General features: G+C 49.4%; 1 protein-coding gene across 5 annotated transcripts in view; it reads right to left on the bottom strand.

Moving 5' to 3' along the window:
* Positions 1-286: 286 nt before the first annotated feature.
* The window catches only part of CASP9 (caspase 9), a 28,617-nt gene continuing 11,875 nt past the window's right edge, over positions 287-17,028 (bottom strand). The window contains exons 3-10 of one of the 5 annotated variants that reach the window (XM_037828454.1): positions 16,615-16,649; positions 15,576-15,752; positions 15,059-15,148; positions 13,065-13,212; positions 6,621-6,800; positions 5,916-6,025; positions 2,557-2,671; positions 287-960 (exon numbers count right to left, since the gene is read on the bottom strand). In XM_037828454.1, the coding sequence (XP_037684382.1) occupies positions 950-960; positions 2,557-2,671; positions 5,916-6,025; positions 6,621-6,800; positions 13,065-13,212; positions 15,059-15,148; positions 15,576-15,752; positions 16,615-16,649 (866 nt within the window). In that variant the 3' untranslated portion in view covers positions 287-949. Of the gene's footprint in view, positions 3,773-5,915; positions 6,026-6,620; positions 6,801-13,064; positions 13,213-15,058; positions 15,149-15,575; positions 15,753-16,614; positions 16,650-17,028 lie in introns of all 5 variants that reach the window. The other 4 variants (XM_037828453.1, XM_037828452.1, XM_037828451.1 and 1 more) reach the window with 4 other exon arrangements.

The following is a 17,028-nucleotide window of genomic DNA, read 5'->3' as shown; positions in this document are numbered from 1 at the left end:
TGCTGTAAGTCACATTTATCTGCAAAGACCAAAATTTGATAGCTCTAGACCCCCACAGCCTTGATTATTGGAAATTAGCCTCCCTGAAGGGTACCTCCAGCTGTTCTGTAGGTGACCACTGTCCTACTTGGCCTGGGACTGAGAGGCTTCCCGGAATGTGGGACTTTCCGTTTTAATACAAGGATACTCCCAGGCAAACCAGACGGGGTTGGCTCCCCTACTATTCTGAGCATGTCCCCAGGGAGCTATCTCCTGTGAGCTCAAAACTGGTCCCTCCTGAGTTTCCACACCGTTTGATTTCTTTTTTTTTTTTTTTTTAACAATGAACACACATTGGTTTAAAATAATTGCCATAAACATTATTTAAAAACAAAAAACAAACAAAAAAAATACACTGATTTTGGGAGTGTCATGGATACAAGGAGCAGTAGATGGAGGCAGCCACTGCAGGAAAAGTCACAAAAAGGGGTAACCCAGGGGGAGAGGGGAGACTTTGCTGCCGGGTGATGGGTTGGGGGCCAGGGAGGACACTCCCTGCCGACTGGGAGGACTTTTCAAACCACCTCCTCCTAGCATTGCCACTGCCTCCATTTACTTTTCTGGAAAATGGGACTTGAACTAGGCCAGGGCTGCTCGACAATTTTAGAAGGCAGAGCAAGCAGGAGTTGTGTCCGTGGCAGAGACCCAGAAGAAGGGAAAGTTGGCATCTGATTTCACTATTTTAAGTTTAATTTGTAGAGAACGGCTAAATTGAATTAAACTGACACTCCATTATAAAATCAAACAGGAAACCACAGCCCTGAGCATGTGGTCACATTAGGAAAAATACACTGCCAATAGAAGCAGGTGGGCTGCTTTCAAGTTCTGTCATTAATACTCGCCAGCTCCTTGTTCATTTGCCTGCCTGCTGGCGTTTCTCTGCCAACAAGTGGTCAGAGGCACCAGAGATTCAAAAAGAACCTGTTGGAGAAAGGCATAAAATCAAGAAGAGAGCAGCCATTCATTTGCATCTCTCTGGTAAATTGGGGGAAAGCTGGTTGGGTTTTAGGAGAGGAAAGCCCAGTTCCAGCTTTTGAGGTGCCACTGGCATTTCAAAGGAGCCTGGCCTAATACTTGTTGGATGGAAGGATGTTTAGGGGCCTTTTCCAGCCTCAGCTGCCGGGTGAGTCACTGGGCAGCTGGTCCTGCCAGCACCTTGGGGGCCCAGAGCAGAGCCCGGGGACAGTTGCCCTGACTTGTTGTCCCCAGTATCAGCTGTTCCTCACCAGACACAAGCAGGCAGGAGCTGAAAGCAACAAGAGATCAATGGGGAAAGCAAGCCTTGTGGGGCAGCTGGGCAGAGGCCCCACATTCAGCCAGAGCAGGCGCAGATGCCCAGGAATGGCTTCCAGGAGCGGAGAGCAGAGCCACCAGCTGTTCTCTGGTGGAGGCCCCCGGCAGCTGCAGAGGGGCTGCAAGCAGCCCGCAGTGGTCCCTGCCCGGGGACATGCGGTGAAGTCAGGCACAGCTGCAGCCCTGGTGATGCTTAGGAGCACCTGCCCCCACACACCCAGACAGGTGATGAGCCAATTCAAACATTTATTGAATGACAGCCATACATGAGTCTTCAGAGTTTACTAGCCTTATGTGTTTTTCTAGAAAGTATAACACACTCTTTTATAAAAATATTAAAGGAATATAGGAGTGTATCAAATAAGAAGTAGAAGTCCTGCTTGGTCCACACCTCCAATTCTAAAGGGAATCATCATTATCAGCTTGGTGTGTGGTCTTCTGGACTTTATATATGTGCAGAGAGGAAATATCTATATAGGTATATATGTACACAGTATCTGCTGACAAAAATAGGATCTCATTCTCCATAATGTTCTGCAACATAATCTTTCACTTAAAACTCTATCACCTTTTACATGTCAGTACATACATCCATGTCATTCTTTTGAATGGCTGCATAGTTTTCCATTGTTTGAATGCAATGACCGAAGCTCTAATCTGTTGTCTGTTTTTCACTCTTACATTGCTGCAATGAAGCTCCTTGCCCAGACATTCTTGCACACTGCTCTGAGTGCTATAGGGAATCCTAAAGCAGCATTACAGGGTCACAGGGTCAGCATATTAAAAATGTGAATAGATACTGCTAAACAGCCTTGGAAAACAGGTGGCAGCCCCACCCACAGCACATAACAGGGCCTTGCTGACAGCAGTGGTTGTTCACACTTCCAAGGCCCTACCCCCTTTGAGAAATGAAGTCTAGAAACATGCCCATCCACACATCTTGCATATAACTTGTAGGGGTTCACAGGCCCCCTGAAACCCAAACAGGACTCCAGGTGAAGACTCTTGCTTTCCAGGAAGCCCCCAGCAGGTCAATGAAAAGCCATGGCAGGCTATTTTTCATTAGAGTTCCCCAAGCAGGAGCTGCTTCACACGGGCCATGCACAGCCTAGACGGAGAAAGACAGGAAACTGCCAGGTGCAGCTCTGCTCTGTTAGGCTCCCCTGATTATTTTCTTGTCTGTATCCTGCAGGTGATTGCAAATAACTAACCAAAAGAACTCACCGGAACTGTTCCAGACTTGGGAAGGTAGCAAAAGAAAAAAGTAAAATAAAGTGACAACTCCATGAATCACATCTTTGTGCATCTTATTAGCAAACCATCCTACTGTCCAGGGGCCCTAAAAGCAAAAGGGAGGAGGGTGAGGGTGGCTTAAATGGCCGTGAGGATGGGACGTCTCCTGGGGAAGCCCAGCGTTTCACTGCTGCACAGCACAGTCTCCCCTGCAGCCCGAGGCAGGCACACAGAGGCACACACTGGGACCCAGAAACCCGGGCTCTGACCAGGTTTCTCCACCAGTTAACTCTGTTCCTTGCAAAAGGACTTAACCTACAGGGACACAGGGTTCCCACCCCAGCCACCCTCCTGGGAGGGCATGAGAATCAGATGAAATAAGGGATGGAAACATTTTGAAAAAGGCAAAAACCTCCCTTGCAAGAAAAGACAAAAGAGGAGTTTGAACAAAATGAGTTGGGGGGGGGGGCATAGGCACAAGAGAATCTATATTTGCCTAAGATTTGGTTTTTAACAACACTGCATTAGAGGAAAAGTGAACAATTTTTAAACCTCATTTAGAATTCACAGATTCCAGCCGTGCAGACTCTTAACAGTGCTAAGCTTGCTGCTCTAAGAGAGATGTTGGGTTGTTTGTAGCCAAAAATTCCCATAGGTCAGTGGTTCTCAAGCAAAAGTAGTTTTGCCTCCCAGGGGACATTTGGTGATGTCTGGGACCTTTTTGGTTGTTGCAACTGGGTGGGGCTACTGGCATTTAGTCGGTAGAGGCCAGGGAGGCCGCTAAACCTCCTACAAGGCACAGGACAGCCCCCACCACAGAGAATTATCCGGCCCCGAGTGCCAGTAGTGCCGTGGTTGAGAAACCGCCCTTGAGAAAACAGGGGTCACGGGCCACAGTGGCCAGCCCAGAAGCAGCCACGTGGTGGCCACGGTGTTCTGCTCCTCTCCCTCACTGCTCAGCATTTGTCTCCAGTTGGGAAGCGGCTGGGAGCCTGTCTGCCATGGAGATATAGCCCCTCCGCAGGCTACAAAATCCTTCAAAGCGAGACAGCCGTCCAGGCCTGGAGCAGGAAGGTTTGGAGTGGAAGGTGGGGCAAGGTGAGGGGCCCTGGCCTCAGGAAGCTTTGAAGAAAAGTTGTTTCCGGAGGAAATTAAAACAGCCAGGAATCTGTTTGTAAATCCCTTTTTCTGAAACAGCATTAGCAACCTGTGAAAACACAACCAGAAAAAGGCTTGGGAGTTCTCTTTATTGAAGCAGAAATTCAAAAGAGGGTCTAGACACATCCCAAAGTAATTTGGGCAGAGAATAAAAATATATTTATAGGGCCCCCCTGAGGAGCTGGGGGAAATGTGGAAGTGTTGGACATCCTCACCTGGACAGATGGTGATGTTGTCACAAACACTGAGGACTGGCGGTTTGATGTGCCGAGCCCTCTATCACGGGACTTGCCCTTATGAGGCTCATTACTGCAAGGAGAGGCTAAACTTGCATATAATTGTGCCTAAGAGTCTCCCCCTGAGTACCTCTTTGTTGCTCAGATGTGGCCCTCTCTCTCTCTAACTGAGCCACCTTGGCAGGTGAACTCACTGCCCTCCCCCTAGTGGGACCTGACTCCCAGGGGTGTAAATCTCCCTGGCAACGCAGGATATGACTCCCGAGGATGAATCTGGACCCGGCATCATGGGATTGAGAATATCTTCTTGACCAAAAGGGGGATGCAAAATGAAACAAAATAAAGTTTCAGTGACTGAGAGATTTCAAACGGAGTTGAGAGGTCACTCGGGTGGACATTCTTATGCACTATATAGATAACATCTCTTAGATTTTAATGTATTGTAATAGCTAGAAGTAAATACCTGAAACTATCAAACTCCAACCCAGTAGTCTGGACTGCTGAAGATGATTGCATAACAATGTAGCTTACAAGGGGTAACAGTGTGACTAAAAACCTTGTGGATCACACTCCCTTTATCTAGTGTATGGACGGATGAGTAGAAAAATGGGGATAAAAACTAAATGAAAAATAGGGTGGGATGGGGGGGTGATTTGGGTGTTCTTGTTTACTTTTATTTTTTATTCTTATTCTGATTCTTTCTGATGTAAGGAAAATGTTCAAAAATAGATTGGGGTGATGAATGCACAACTATATGATGGTACTGTGAACAGCCGATTGTACATCATGGATGATTGTATAGTATGTGAATATATTTCAATAAAACTGAATTAAAAAAAAAATTAAACGTGAGAGAACCCAAAAAAAAAACAAAACTGAATTTAATTTTAAAAAATGAGGAAAAAAAAAAGAGGATCTAAAGGAATGGCCACTAAATCAGCACTTTAAACATTGCTATGCCTGCAGTCTCCTCTGCCAGGGAAAAGTTTACAGAGCAATCACCTAAATTGAAAGTTCAAAAAATTCAAAAATTCAAAAATTTCCAAAGTTCAAATCAGATTGAAAGGTTTGAAGAAAAGTCAGGAAAAGACCTCAGGACCAAGAGCCAAATGCCCTGTGAAGCCCCGACCATCCCCTCTCCGTCCCACAGGGCCCCAGGCTGCGTGTGGTCCCCTTGCCAGCGTCCTCTTAAATTGTGCTAGGTGGCAGCCCTGCACTTGCTCACCTTCTCCCTCCTGCTCAACAAAGCACTGCACCAGCCCCTCCCTCGGGAGAGAGGAGTGGTCCCAGCCTCCGGGGCCCCTTCCCACGGAACGAAATAACCAGGCAGGGCAGGAGGGGCCCACAGTGCTACGTCCCAAAGGCAGTGAAGATGCTCTGGGACCCCTGGTGGAAGCAGGTGCTTTGAGTAGGGTTTTCACACAGTGGGGCTGGGGCCCCATCAAGCCATCCTTCCGAGGTCACTCGTGGGGGCCTCCTAAGAAGGGGATAAACTAAAGAGGGACTCGTGATTCTTGGGGTCAAGGACAGAAAACTACACAGTGGAATGCAGCAGACAAGGACGGGCCCCACGACCTGTCTTCTCCAGAGCAGTGTCCTGGCCACTGAGCCCTGCACCGAGGCTTAGCCCCATCAGTAGGGGTGCGGGAGGGTTCAGCCTGGGGCCTCAGAGGAGAAGCAGGAATGGCAGCCCCTTTGGATCCCCAAAGGGCAATGTCACCTCAGGCAGTTACATCTCGCATTAAGAAAAAACACTGACTCTCCTGCAATTCAGGGCCCAGAAGCAGACAGGGGACTTGAACCCAAAGTCTTTTACCTTTGGTTTGGCCTGGGCTGGCCCCTGCTCCATCCTCGGCAGGTCCTGCCCGCCCCCACCAGCCTGCCTTAAGGAGGACATGCTGCTCGCCGCCCCCACCCCAGCATCCCCTCTCCTTCCTGCAGGAAGGCAAGGCTCACCCGGAGCAGGAGGTTCTGCAGGTCTTCCGAGCGAGCCCACTGCTCCAAGACGCTGTCCAGGGTCTCGATGTACCAGGAGCCGCTCTGCGTGTCCCTCCAGGAGACAAAACCTTTGGAAGGAGAGAGGCTAAGCCTTGGTGGGCCAGGGCTACCTCCAGTGCTGGAATGCTGGGATGTTGGCACATTTACACAGCTAGCAGTAGCAGCCCACATCTGCCTCTGTCCCCGTGAGGTCTGACTTCATCCCCACAGCTACCTGGTGACTTTGGTTATGGTTCCCATTTTCCCAACAAGTCCCGGAGAAGTGGAGTGTCTCACCCAAGGGATAAGAAGGAAGGAAGCTAACTTCCGTGGTGCCAACCAGGTGCCAGGTGTCGTGCTCAGTGATGGGCCCGTTACCTTGTCTAATCCCCACAACAGCCCCTGAGGTACTCTTACAATCCCATTTTTAAGCCGAGAGGGCTGCGGCAAGGCCAGGACAAGGGTGAGGCCAGAGGGACACACAACCCCAAGAGCAAGTACCTCCTCAAATTTTGCAACCCAGGTGCTTTACCTGCCTCGCCCTTGGCTGGGGTTTGGAGAGGGCCTCTCCGGGTCACACAGTGGCAAGAGGCAGACCAGGGCTAGACCCCAGGTCTTTTCTTTCACACAACACAGCTGTCTCTGGGGCATGGAGGGGAGGACCAGGCTCACCCCGTTGCTCACCTGGGAAGGTGGAGTAGGACACCAAGATGTCACTGGGTGTGGGCAAACTGGACACGGCGTCTGGCTGGTCAAAGCTCCCCCGGACTTCCTGGAACGGGCTGGCATCTGGCTCGGGGTTACCCCCAGAAGCCCTGTCCTTGGAGGTAGTGGAGGCCACCTCAAACCCATGGTCTTTCTGCTCTGCAGGAAGCAGAAACAAACACCAGCTTGTCACCGGAGCACACACACCTGAGCTCCTTTCCTTGCCTCCTGGCGCCAGCCATCCTGCCCCCAGCCTGAGACGGCCTGATTCCCTCTGGAACCAGAGTTTCAGTGTTTGACAGAAGCTTTACTTATTTCTATGATGAAAGTATTTCATGTTCATTAAATAAAATTAGGGGGAGAAAAAGAACAATGCAGAAATTTTTAAATGGCTTTAAAAACAAATTACAGAACAGTATATAAAGTATGATCCATTTGACATATATTTAGATTGAGAGATGATAGTGATACACAGACAGAGATGGATGGATGGAACGATGGATGAATGGATGGATGGGAGGGAGAGAAGAAGGCAATGGGGAGGAAAGAAAGAAAGAGAAGTCTGGAAGGAAACCACTGTTACAGTGGCTACCTCTAAGGACCAGGACAGGGGGTGGTGGTGGACAGAGGACTTTTACTTTTCACCCTTAAATACCTCTGAAGTCTTTGATTAGTTTGTGTTTAATAAGCGTGAACTACTTTGGGTCTTAAGAGTTTATCCATAATATCTACACTGGTCATTTTGCAGTTGCTTCCTTTTCTACCCTCATTTATAGTTCCTTTCCCACTACACATTAAATCTCAACAGAATGATCCAAAACAAAGCCCAGCCACCTTCACGATCCCCAAAGACAACCATGGCAAAGAATTTGATGCATCTCCCTCCAGTCTTTTTCGTATTTGTTTTGATCTCATTATTAACACATGGAAGGTTCAACTAAGTGTGCTCTATTCCCCTATTGTGGCATAACGAGGATTTTACACAGGTTTAAACAAAGCCTTCTCTCCAGTCATGGTTTATGACACAAATGGTGGACACACACTTAGATACGCGCACACACACAGACCAACACAGGCACTGAGGGAAGACATGAGATAAGGAGAAGATGGGATCTTTCTGCCTTAGGAGCTAAAAGCCCAAACTGACAAAACTTGTGCCCTCCATTTACATTGGGACTTGCATAAAAAACAGCCATATAAAATGCCTCTCTCTTTTTTTTTGTAGGAATATAGTTGAGGAAATTGTCCACCATCTCACACAGTATATCCTCTCAATGACAACTGAGGAGAGAAATGTCTTTTAGGATGTGGTACCAGGAAAGTCTATTTCTCCTGAAACACCTGACTTCTGTCTTATGGACATTATGGATCTCATGTATGATCTTATTTTGCCACCGATACTGGGAAGCTCAAAACCAAGTTGGCCGGCCACCTCTGCAAAAACACAGTCACAGGATGCATTTCTGGCTACCAAACAACTTTATTTTCTTCTTTCCTCAGGTTTCCTCCCTCTTCATTTTGTCCCACTATATTATTTGTATTTCTTAGGCTGTATCAAATCCTTTTATGGAATCCAGGAAGTCACAAGAGCATTCTTGGAGTTGTTCATAGCTTCTGACCCAGTAATTCCACTCCTGGTAACTTACCCTAAAGAAATAATTCAATTGGAGCCAAAAGCTCTATGTATAAAAGACATCTGTGGTCGTGTTAGCCAATAATTGAATATTGCTAAATGGCCAGCATTAGAAAAATGGTTTAGTAAGTTATTGCATATCACTAAGATGCAAGGTTATAAAGCCACTTGAGCTAATGATTATGAAGATTGCAGAGATGTGGGAAAGTGCCAAAGGAAAATTGTTAGATGAGAAAAGTAGACTGTGCCCATGGGCTGGAATCCAAAGGTAAGAGGCAAGAAGGCTCACAGGATTCTGGATGAGTTTTTCTAAGTCGTCATATTTTTTTTTGTCTCTTGGTTTTAAAATCCAGATTCCCCAAAAGCAGAGGCAAGCCTGGAAAACAGGTCAGGGCAGGACATGGGGCACAGAGCCCAGCCACAAGGCCATCAGGCTGGTGACGCTGCAGGGAGCTCTGCCAGGGTGTGTCCCTCCATGGGAGAGCTCACTGTGGGGGACCAGCGGCCACTCTGGAAAGTGGCCGGACAGAGGGTGGGCAGGTTTCGTGGCTGGATCTATAGAGGGAAAAAGCCAGACAGAGGGAAGTCACAGTTCACCCAGGGATGCTCAGGGCCCATCTGCAAGGGAACAGAGAGAGTTCTGGAAACCCACAAAAGTAAAAGTAGCCAACATCTATTGACCTCTCACCCATAGGAAGCTCTGAAACTGTTGGTAGTGTTTGCTTTCTCGCAGCTAACGTGCAGGGGACCAGGATTCTGCCCCATATTTTTCTGTTGCCTCCCGTGGAAGCCCCCAACCTGTAATTGGGCCCCTCTTAGATCAGTGGAAGCTTTACTGCTCTACAGCTGTCTCAGTTTACCCCTTCTGTGTTTTCTTGGTAGAAATTCTGGAATCTGCCCTAAGTTCTGGGAAACAACTTGAAGTGGAACAGGGAAGAGAGTCCTGAGATGTGAGTGTGAGGTTACGCAGTGTCCACCTGGAGCAGCAGGGGGAAGGACTCTAAATGGGAGATGCCACAAGAGTGGCCTAAGGACACCGGGGTGGACAGAGATGCCTGTGAAAAAAGAAGGAGTTGCGGGATCAGAGAGGGATCAAAGAGAAACAGTGGGTCAGACGGGGAATTATGGGTTGAATTGTGCCCCACAAAAAAGATATGTTGAAGTCCTAACTCCCAGTGTCTTACACTGTGACTTTATTTGGAAACAGGGTCACTGTGAATGGAACTAGTTAAAATGAGGCCGTACTGGAATGTGGGGGGGAGGGGGCTAATCCAATATGACTGTGAAGGGACAGGCAGACACGAGAGAGGGCCATGTAAAGATGGTGGTGGAGGAAGGAGGGATGCATCTACAAATCAAGGAATGACAAGGATTTTGCCAGCAAACACTAGAAGTTAGAACAGACAAGGAAGGGTGCTCCCCTCTGGGTTTCTGAGGGAGCACAGCTCTGCCAGCACCTTTACTTCAGACTCCCAGACTCCTGAAACTGTGAGACAACAAATTTCGGTTGTTTCTGGCCACCCAATTTGTGGTAATTTGCTCTGCCAGCCCTGGGGAACCAGGACCCACGGGACACTAGCTGTGTCCCCATTCATGTTCCAGTCCTCATTCTACAATAGGATGCAAAGGCTTAGGCTACTGACCTGTGCATCTGATGCAGAGTTTCATTCCTAAAGAGTCTCATCAATTCAAAGCTCTCTTACGGCAAGTCTCATTTTCCCATAAGAATAAATATCAAGCAGAAGGAAGATACGTTCCCTCAATGCATAAAATCCACAACTCCTGCAGCCACTGAAGGTTTCTGCCTTCTCAGCACGATCTCCAGTTTTCTGAAGATGGGTGCCCCCAAACTGACAGCTTGCCCTAATCGTGGTGGCCACTCAGCTTTGGCTGTGGCGTGGAATCATGCTGACATTTCTCTACACCAAAGATACAGACTGAGGCACGTTTTTCAGCCCTGGTGCTCATGTGATCTTTTAATGGAGGGGTGGATGACATGTTAAAGGGTTGTGTTTTTTTTTAATTGTTTTAAATTATAACAACAGTGAATTTTAAAAGAGCAACACAAGAGTCTTCAAAACCCAGGGCAGCAATTCCGATGCTTGTAAAGGAGAGGAAGCGCCACTGGACGTGGTCGGAGAATACGGACATTTCCGTCTGTTTGTGCTCCAGCTGCAGTGGCGCCACCATGTGGCAATGGCGTAAAACACGAGGCCCAGAGCCTCCGTCTGTCAGACTGAGATCAGGGGAGTCTACATTATTTCAAGTTTTTCTCATAGTTTATATGTTTATCTATGGTTAGATTTCAATTTCAAATTATTAGAATCCACATAACATGCCAGCACACTGTGAGTTCCGTGCCAAGCTCTGAGCTGGGGACCCGGCTGTGGGGCAGACAGGCTCGGCCCCAACTCAGAGAGCTGACTGTGATGAGGCCACCTCAGTTCAAGGAGAAAGTGCTATGGGAGGGGAAAAGCAGGGACTGCAACGACTGCAAGGCTCAGCTAGCCCCAACCTTGCATTTAGGGAAGACTTCCTGGAGGAGGTGACAGTAAGTTGTGACCAGAAGGATGGAGAATTGAGAGTTAGCGGGGGGTACAAGGGAGAGGAATGGCATGAAGAAAGGCTGAGGGGCAAGCCAGGGCCTTGACATCCTGGGAAGGGTGTGCAGTGCTGGGATGAGGCACAGCATGCTGGCTAGGAAGGCAAAGTGGCAGGGCCCAAATTGCCAAGGGTCGTGTAGGCCCCGCCAAGGAGTCCAAAGGGTTTATTTCTGTTCCTGTGCCTTTAGCTCTGTTTGGCTACTTTTCATGATTTCTATCTCTGTATTGATATTCTCTTTGTTTTCATCTATTGTGTTCCTGATTTCTTTTGTCCACATTTTCCTTAAGCTCTTTAAGCATATTTAGGACCATTTTTTAAAGTCTGTCTGATATGTCCAAGGTCTGTTTTTCCTCATTGATGGTTTCTAATGCTTGATTCTGCTCCTTTTTATGAGCCATCATTTCATGTTTCTTTGTATGTTTTGTAATCTTTTGTTGCAACCAGGAAATTTTGATATTTTAATAATGTGTTACTACTGGAGTTTAGACACTGAGGCATCTGTAACTTAAGCTTGTATCGAGCTATTGTTATGACACAGATTTCCTTGAATGCCAGGAGCTAACAGAAAAAGAAAAGAAAAGGAAGAGGAAAGGAAGGAAGGGAGGGAGGGAGGGAGGGAAGGAAGGAAGGAAGGAGACACTGCTCCCAGTCTTTGCAGATTGGCCTGTACAAGCGCTCTCCTTCAGATCTTAGCCATCCTAACAATGAGTTTAGAGAACAGCCCAAGGCAAAAAGCATAGAGTTCTCCCCAGCCTTTTCTCCACATGTTCTGTCCTATTCATGAGGCCCTAGGAACTCCCCCATTTACACAGACCCAAATTTTCCCTAGGAAAGAGTGTTTCCTCACAGTCCCAGGTGCTGTGCCCCACAGTGGCAGTCCTTTGCCTCAGGAAGATGGGGGTAGAGGGGGGTGAGACTGGGTTTTCAGTTATTAAGATGAACCTGGCACTGTGCTAAGTGCTTTACATGCACTAATTCATGCATAGATTTTAGTCATCACAGCACTTATCAGGTGGGTTCTCTTATTGCCCCCATTTACCGAGACTTCTTGCCCAAGGTTGTGTGCAAAGTAAGTGGATCCAGTGTTCTGTCTCATGGCTAAGTCTTGCGCATGGGTCATGACAGTGACATAATACAGCTCCAACCAAACTATAAACTCCAGGAGAGGTCTGTCCACCACCGTAGCCCAGCACCTGGCACACAGCCTGGTATATAAGCAAGTGCTCAATAAACAGTTACTGGATGAATCCCATGGCTAGAGCTCATTCTCCTAGGCAGCCCCACCCCCTACAAAGATGGAATAGTATGGGACAGCAGAACACACGTAGAAGTATGCTGCATGTGCCAGGCTGTTGGGGGGCGATGGGGAGGGCTTAGACCTTCCGCTGGGAAGAGGCTGATGGGTGTGTACGGCCCTCCCCTTGGGCAGCTCTGGGATACAACATTGCCCACCCCTCTGGCAGATTAGGCCAAGGGGCAAGAAACACTGCCCTGATACACCATTCAGACACCCTGGCTCCTGGAGAGTCCAGGGCCAGGAAAACTCCCAGGGACAGAATTCCAAGTGATCTCTGCTTCTGCCATCATGTCCCACCATCCAGGAAACTCTCGATGCCCCCCTTCCCCTTTTTTTAATAAGAAAATCAGGTAACATGAAGTAGGGAGTAGGTTTAAAGTCAGAGCATATGACAGAACTGCAAATAATCCTTAAAAATTCCTCAAACCACCAGGACCTGGGCCCTGGGGAATTCAAATGCCCATAATTAAATTCTTCAGTTTCTCATTGTAGTTCAGCCATGGCCTCTCTTTCTCTGGGGCAGTAGAGGTGATAGGGGGTTGGGGAGTCAGGAGGTCAAGGGAATGCGATGATAAGGAAAATAAAAAGACTTTTTTCTCTGTCGCCTCTGCTTTGTTTGTTTGTTTTTGCCAAGTTTCTAGAGTTGAATTTGCCAACGTGCAACGAGCCTGTGCTGCTTCTGCCCCATCAATGGAAGACCATCGACCTCCAAAGAGCAGCCAAGGCTGAGGCCTGCTTCAGCCACGACAAGGTGAAGACATACAGACAACAGTATCTAGGACCCCTCTGCCCGGAGAGACCCCATGAACACGATGAGGGGCTGGATGGAGGAGGAAGCCAGCTCCTTCCCCACCAGCTTTGCCTCCAAGGAGGCGAAGGAGCTGCTTACCCCCACCACAGGCCTGGATGAAGAAGAGCTTGGGCTTCCCGCCCAAGCTGGGGCAGCTGGTCCCAGTGAAGATATTCACGATTCTCTCAACGGGAAGTGGACGTCCATCTGTGCCATAGACGGCCCCTGGGAACTGCAGGTGGCTGGCCTAGGAGAGCAAGAACCCCGGTTACAAAACCAAGAAGGTGGGGCAGGAAACCTACAGCCTTCTGGGGCTTTGTGGAGGCCAACCATTCAGAAGGTCCTAGTGGGGAGCCCGGGTCTGACTTAGTAGAGCAGGTTGGTTCTGGAAGGGCCCTAGTCAGCATCTTCTGAGGGGACTGTGCCAGTTTGGATATATTATGTCCCCCAGAAAAGCCATGCTCTTTAATGCAATACTGTGGGGGCAGACTGATTAGTCTGTTGACTAGGGTAGAACCTCTGATTGAAATATTTCCATTCAAGGTAGGTCTTGATTAGTTCACTGGAGTGTTTAAGAGAGAAGCTAAGAGCTGACACAGGCCCGGATGCTTGCTGACACTTGGAGATGGTTGGAGCTGCTGAGAGATGCTGAGAGATGCTTGGAGACATTTGGAGATGCTAGCCCAGAGTTTGCTCCGGAGAAGCTAGGAGAGGAACCCAGACACTTAGATGCACAGGAGCTAAAGAAGCTAAGGGAGACAAGCCCAGAGACATTTTGGAGAAAGCCACTTTGAAACACAACCCAGGAGCAAAGGACAAGCAGACGCCAGCCACATGCCTTCTCAGCTGACAGAGGTGTTCCGGACACTATCGGCTGTTCTTCAATTGAAAGTATCCTCTTGTTGATTTGGACATTTTTATGGCCTCATAATTGTAAATTTGTAACCAAATAAATCCTCTTTACAAAAGCCAATCATTTCTAGTATTTTGCATAACAGCAGCATTAGCAAAGTGGAACGGGGACTCAAACTCATGTGCTGCAGGGGACAGAGAGCCTAACTGGAGAGTCCAGCCAGCTTCCTCTAGGGGAGCAGTTCTCAAAGTGTGGTCCCTGGACCAGCATCAGCCTCACTGGAGAACCTGGATGAAATGCACATTCTTGGGCCCCACCCCAGCACTTCTGAATCAGCAACTGGTAGTGGGGACCAGCAATCTGTGCTTTACCAAGCTCCCCAGGTGCCTCTGGTGCTGCTAAACTTTGAGACCTACGGCTCTAGGTCAGTTCTCAAACTTGAACGTGTGCGCTAATCTCCTGAGGATCTTGTTGAAGTGCAGGTTCTGAAGGAGGAGGTTCAGGGTAGGGCCTGAGAGCCTGCATTTCTCACAAGCTTCTGGAGGACAGGATGGCTGCCCAGGGCTGAGGCCCAGGAGCCACACTGGGGGAGAAAGGACCAAAGGAGCTGCCACAGCTCAGCTGCAGGCCAGAATTTCATTCTGTGAGGATGTTGGCCTAGTTCTCTTTTTCAAGAGAAGCCAGAAATTCTGATTTTGGTGAGAAATTTGCCAGTTTTGAAAACACTACACAGACACAGGGAGAATACAGGCCCCAGTCTGTGACTTCTGTGCCGTCTAATTCCTCAACTTGAAAATGAGGAAAGTGAGGCCCAAGAAGGGGCAAGAGCTTGGCTACAATGACCCTTAGAGGCCGAGTCCACAGTGGACCTCAGTGTCCTAAGTCCTGCCCAGCTGCAAAGGGCCTGGCACAAGGACGAGCTGGCTGAGGGCAGGAGCTGAGAACTCCGTGTGCTTCCCAACTCTCAACAAAATCCGGGGGTAGGCGCTTCGGGAGCACTCGTCTCCTCCCCTCTACCAGATGGCTTCTCCCAGGAATACCGCCCCACCCAGGAAGGCACATCCAACTCCTCAGTGGACCAGATGGCTCCCAAACAAACAGCAGGAGACGGACGGGGCGCCGCGGCTCTTCCCAGCCAAGCCGAGGTATTTCAGACAGGACAGGGTTCCCACACAGCCTCTCGGCTCTTTGACCCTGAACCTGCCCGACGAGCTGAAGCCGAGCGGGGGCAGCCTCCTACCTGACAGCCGTGAGAGAGGATGACCACCACACAGCAGTCCAGAGAGCCATGGTCCCGCCGCGCCAGCTCCATCAAAGCCTGGACCATTTCCTACAAGAGAAGGCTGTAGTCAAGCCAGAAGGGCTGATGGACCAGGCCCCCCGCCCCGGCCCTTCTGGGGATAAAAGGGGCCCTGCTCGCTGCTCCCAGGAAACACCTGCTGTAGTAACGGCCATCATAATGGTCATAACAGCTACTGTTTGCGGAGAGCAGGTGCTGCCCTGGGCACTGTCCATTTAATGCTCACAGCAGTCCTATCTGCTTTCTAGATGGGGAAATTGAGGCACCCAGCAACTAGCCACTAGGGCCAGTCCTCAAACCCAGGTCTGCGTGAGTCTGAAGCTTGGACTGGGAAACCCTTGGCCGTCTGCAGACAGACAGGCTCAGCTTGGGGACTCAGCTTGCCTTCGGGGTCTCTCACAGAGCGCTGCACACCACACCCCCAGCCCCTGTTCTCTCTACCTGGCCAGTGACATACCTTTGCAGTCAGGTCGACCCTCACTTCCACCACAAAATGCAGCAGGCGGAAGCGGCGCTGCAACTTCTCACAGTCGATATTAGAGCCTGTGCGGGTGCGGAGCCTCGACTCGCGGCTGAAGTTCACATTGTTGATAATGAGGCAGTGGCCACAAGGGTCCGAGTTCAGCTTGTAGGCCTGCCCAAGCACAGGGACCAACATAAACCCAGGATCGCACTGCACCCCTGAAGAGAAGGCAACCACCTGGCTTTTACCCACATGGTGAACAGTCTGGAAAACCGGGACACAAATGGGGTCTGCCCTCCCACTGTAGGAGGAGCAGGGTCTACACCTAGTGCTACAGGGCAGAAGAGAACAGACTGCAAAACAGACAGGTGTAAACGCTATGGGTGGAACTTGCAAATCACTACACTTTGGGGAGACGTTTAGCTCTCGCCTCAATATTCAGGGATGCGAGCTGCTAGCTTAGAAATCCAGTGCCCATAAATATTCATCCCAAAAGGACCTTAGAGATTATTCAGTCCAGTAGTTCTTAACCAGGGGGGTGCCTGAGGATCATGAGGTCAGCTCTGTAGTATACCCAGGCCCAGCCGCAGAGAGCAGGACCGATTGGTCTCCCCTTGGGGGCTCTCTCACGTGGCTGCCTGCACTTTTTGTTTGCAGTGCTTACCACTGTCCATTTGTTTAACTTGCCTCTCCCCTACCAGAATGACAGCTCCACAAGGCTAGAAGCATGTGTGGTCTATTTACTAGGCGTCCCAGTCCACAGCCCAAGGCTGGCGCACAAAAGTCACCAAATCAACATTTGTGAACAAAGGAAGGAGTGACCTGGCCGATTCTGATGCCTACTCTGGCCAAGGAAAGAGCAGGGCTGGGCGGTCTGCTCTGGCAAGTGCTGTGCCCGAGGTCAGGAGCCAGGGGGGTGGGGCTGGACTGGGCCCTGACTTTACAGCCGGGCTGGTGGGCCGGATGCCCTGGGAAGGGACAGCACGAGGGCCCAAAGCCAGAGCAGCTGGCCCCAACTCACACGAAGACTCACCAAATCGGAGTTGCCCCTCAACCTCTCCTGAGCACCTGGAGAGAGAGAAAAAGAAGGAGAACATGAATGCCAGAGCCCAGCAGCGGAGAGATGGACTCTGTTAGGAAAATCCCCACAAAAATAGAGAGAAGCAGGAGCTCAGAACCCTCAGGCACTGCTGTGGGAAAGTCAAGCGGTAGAGCCACCTTGGAGAACTGTTTAGAAGTTTCTGATGAAGTGAAACATATACCTATCCTCTGACTGGCAATTCCACTCCCAGGTAGATAGTCAAGAGAAATTAGTGCATATGGACACATAAAGGTGTGGCCAAGAATGAAGCCTTATCTGCAATGCCCAAAACTGTAAACAACCCAAACAACTATCAAGTTCATGGATGTGCTGGTTTGGATGTATTATGTCCCCCAAACACCATGT

Source organism: Choloepus didactylus, chromosome 2 (genome assembly GCF_015220235.1).
Source record: "Choloepus didactylus isolate mChoDid1 chromosome 2, mChoDid1.pri, whole genome shotgun sequence".
Taxonomy (NCBI): Eukaryota; Metazoa; Chordata; class Mammalia; order Pilosa; family Megalonychidae; genus Choloepus; species Choloepus didactylus.
The sequence above is the reverse complement of the archived record's forward strand: the minus strand, read 5'-3'. Positions and strand labels throughout refer to the sequence as shown.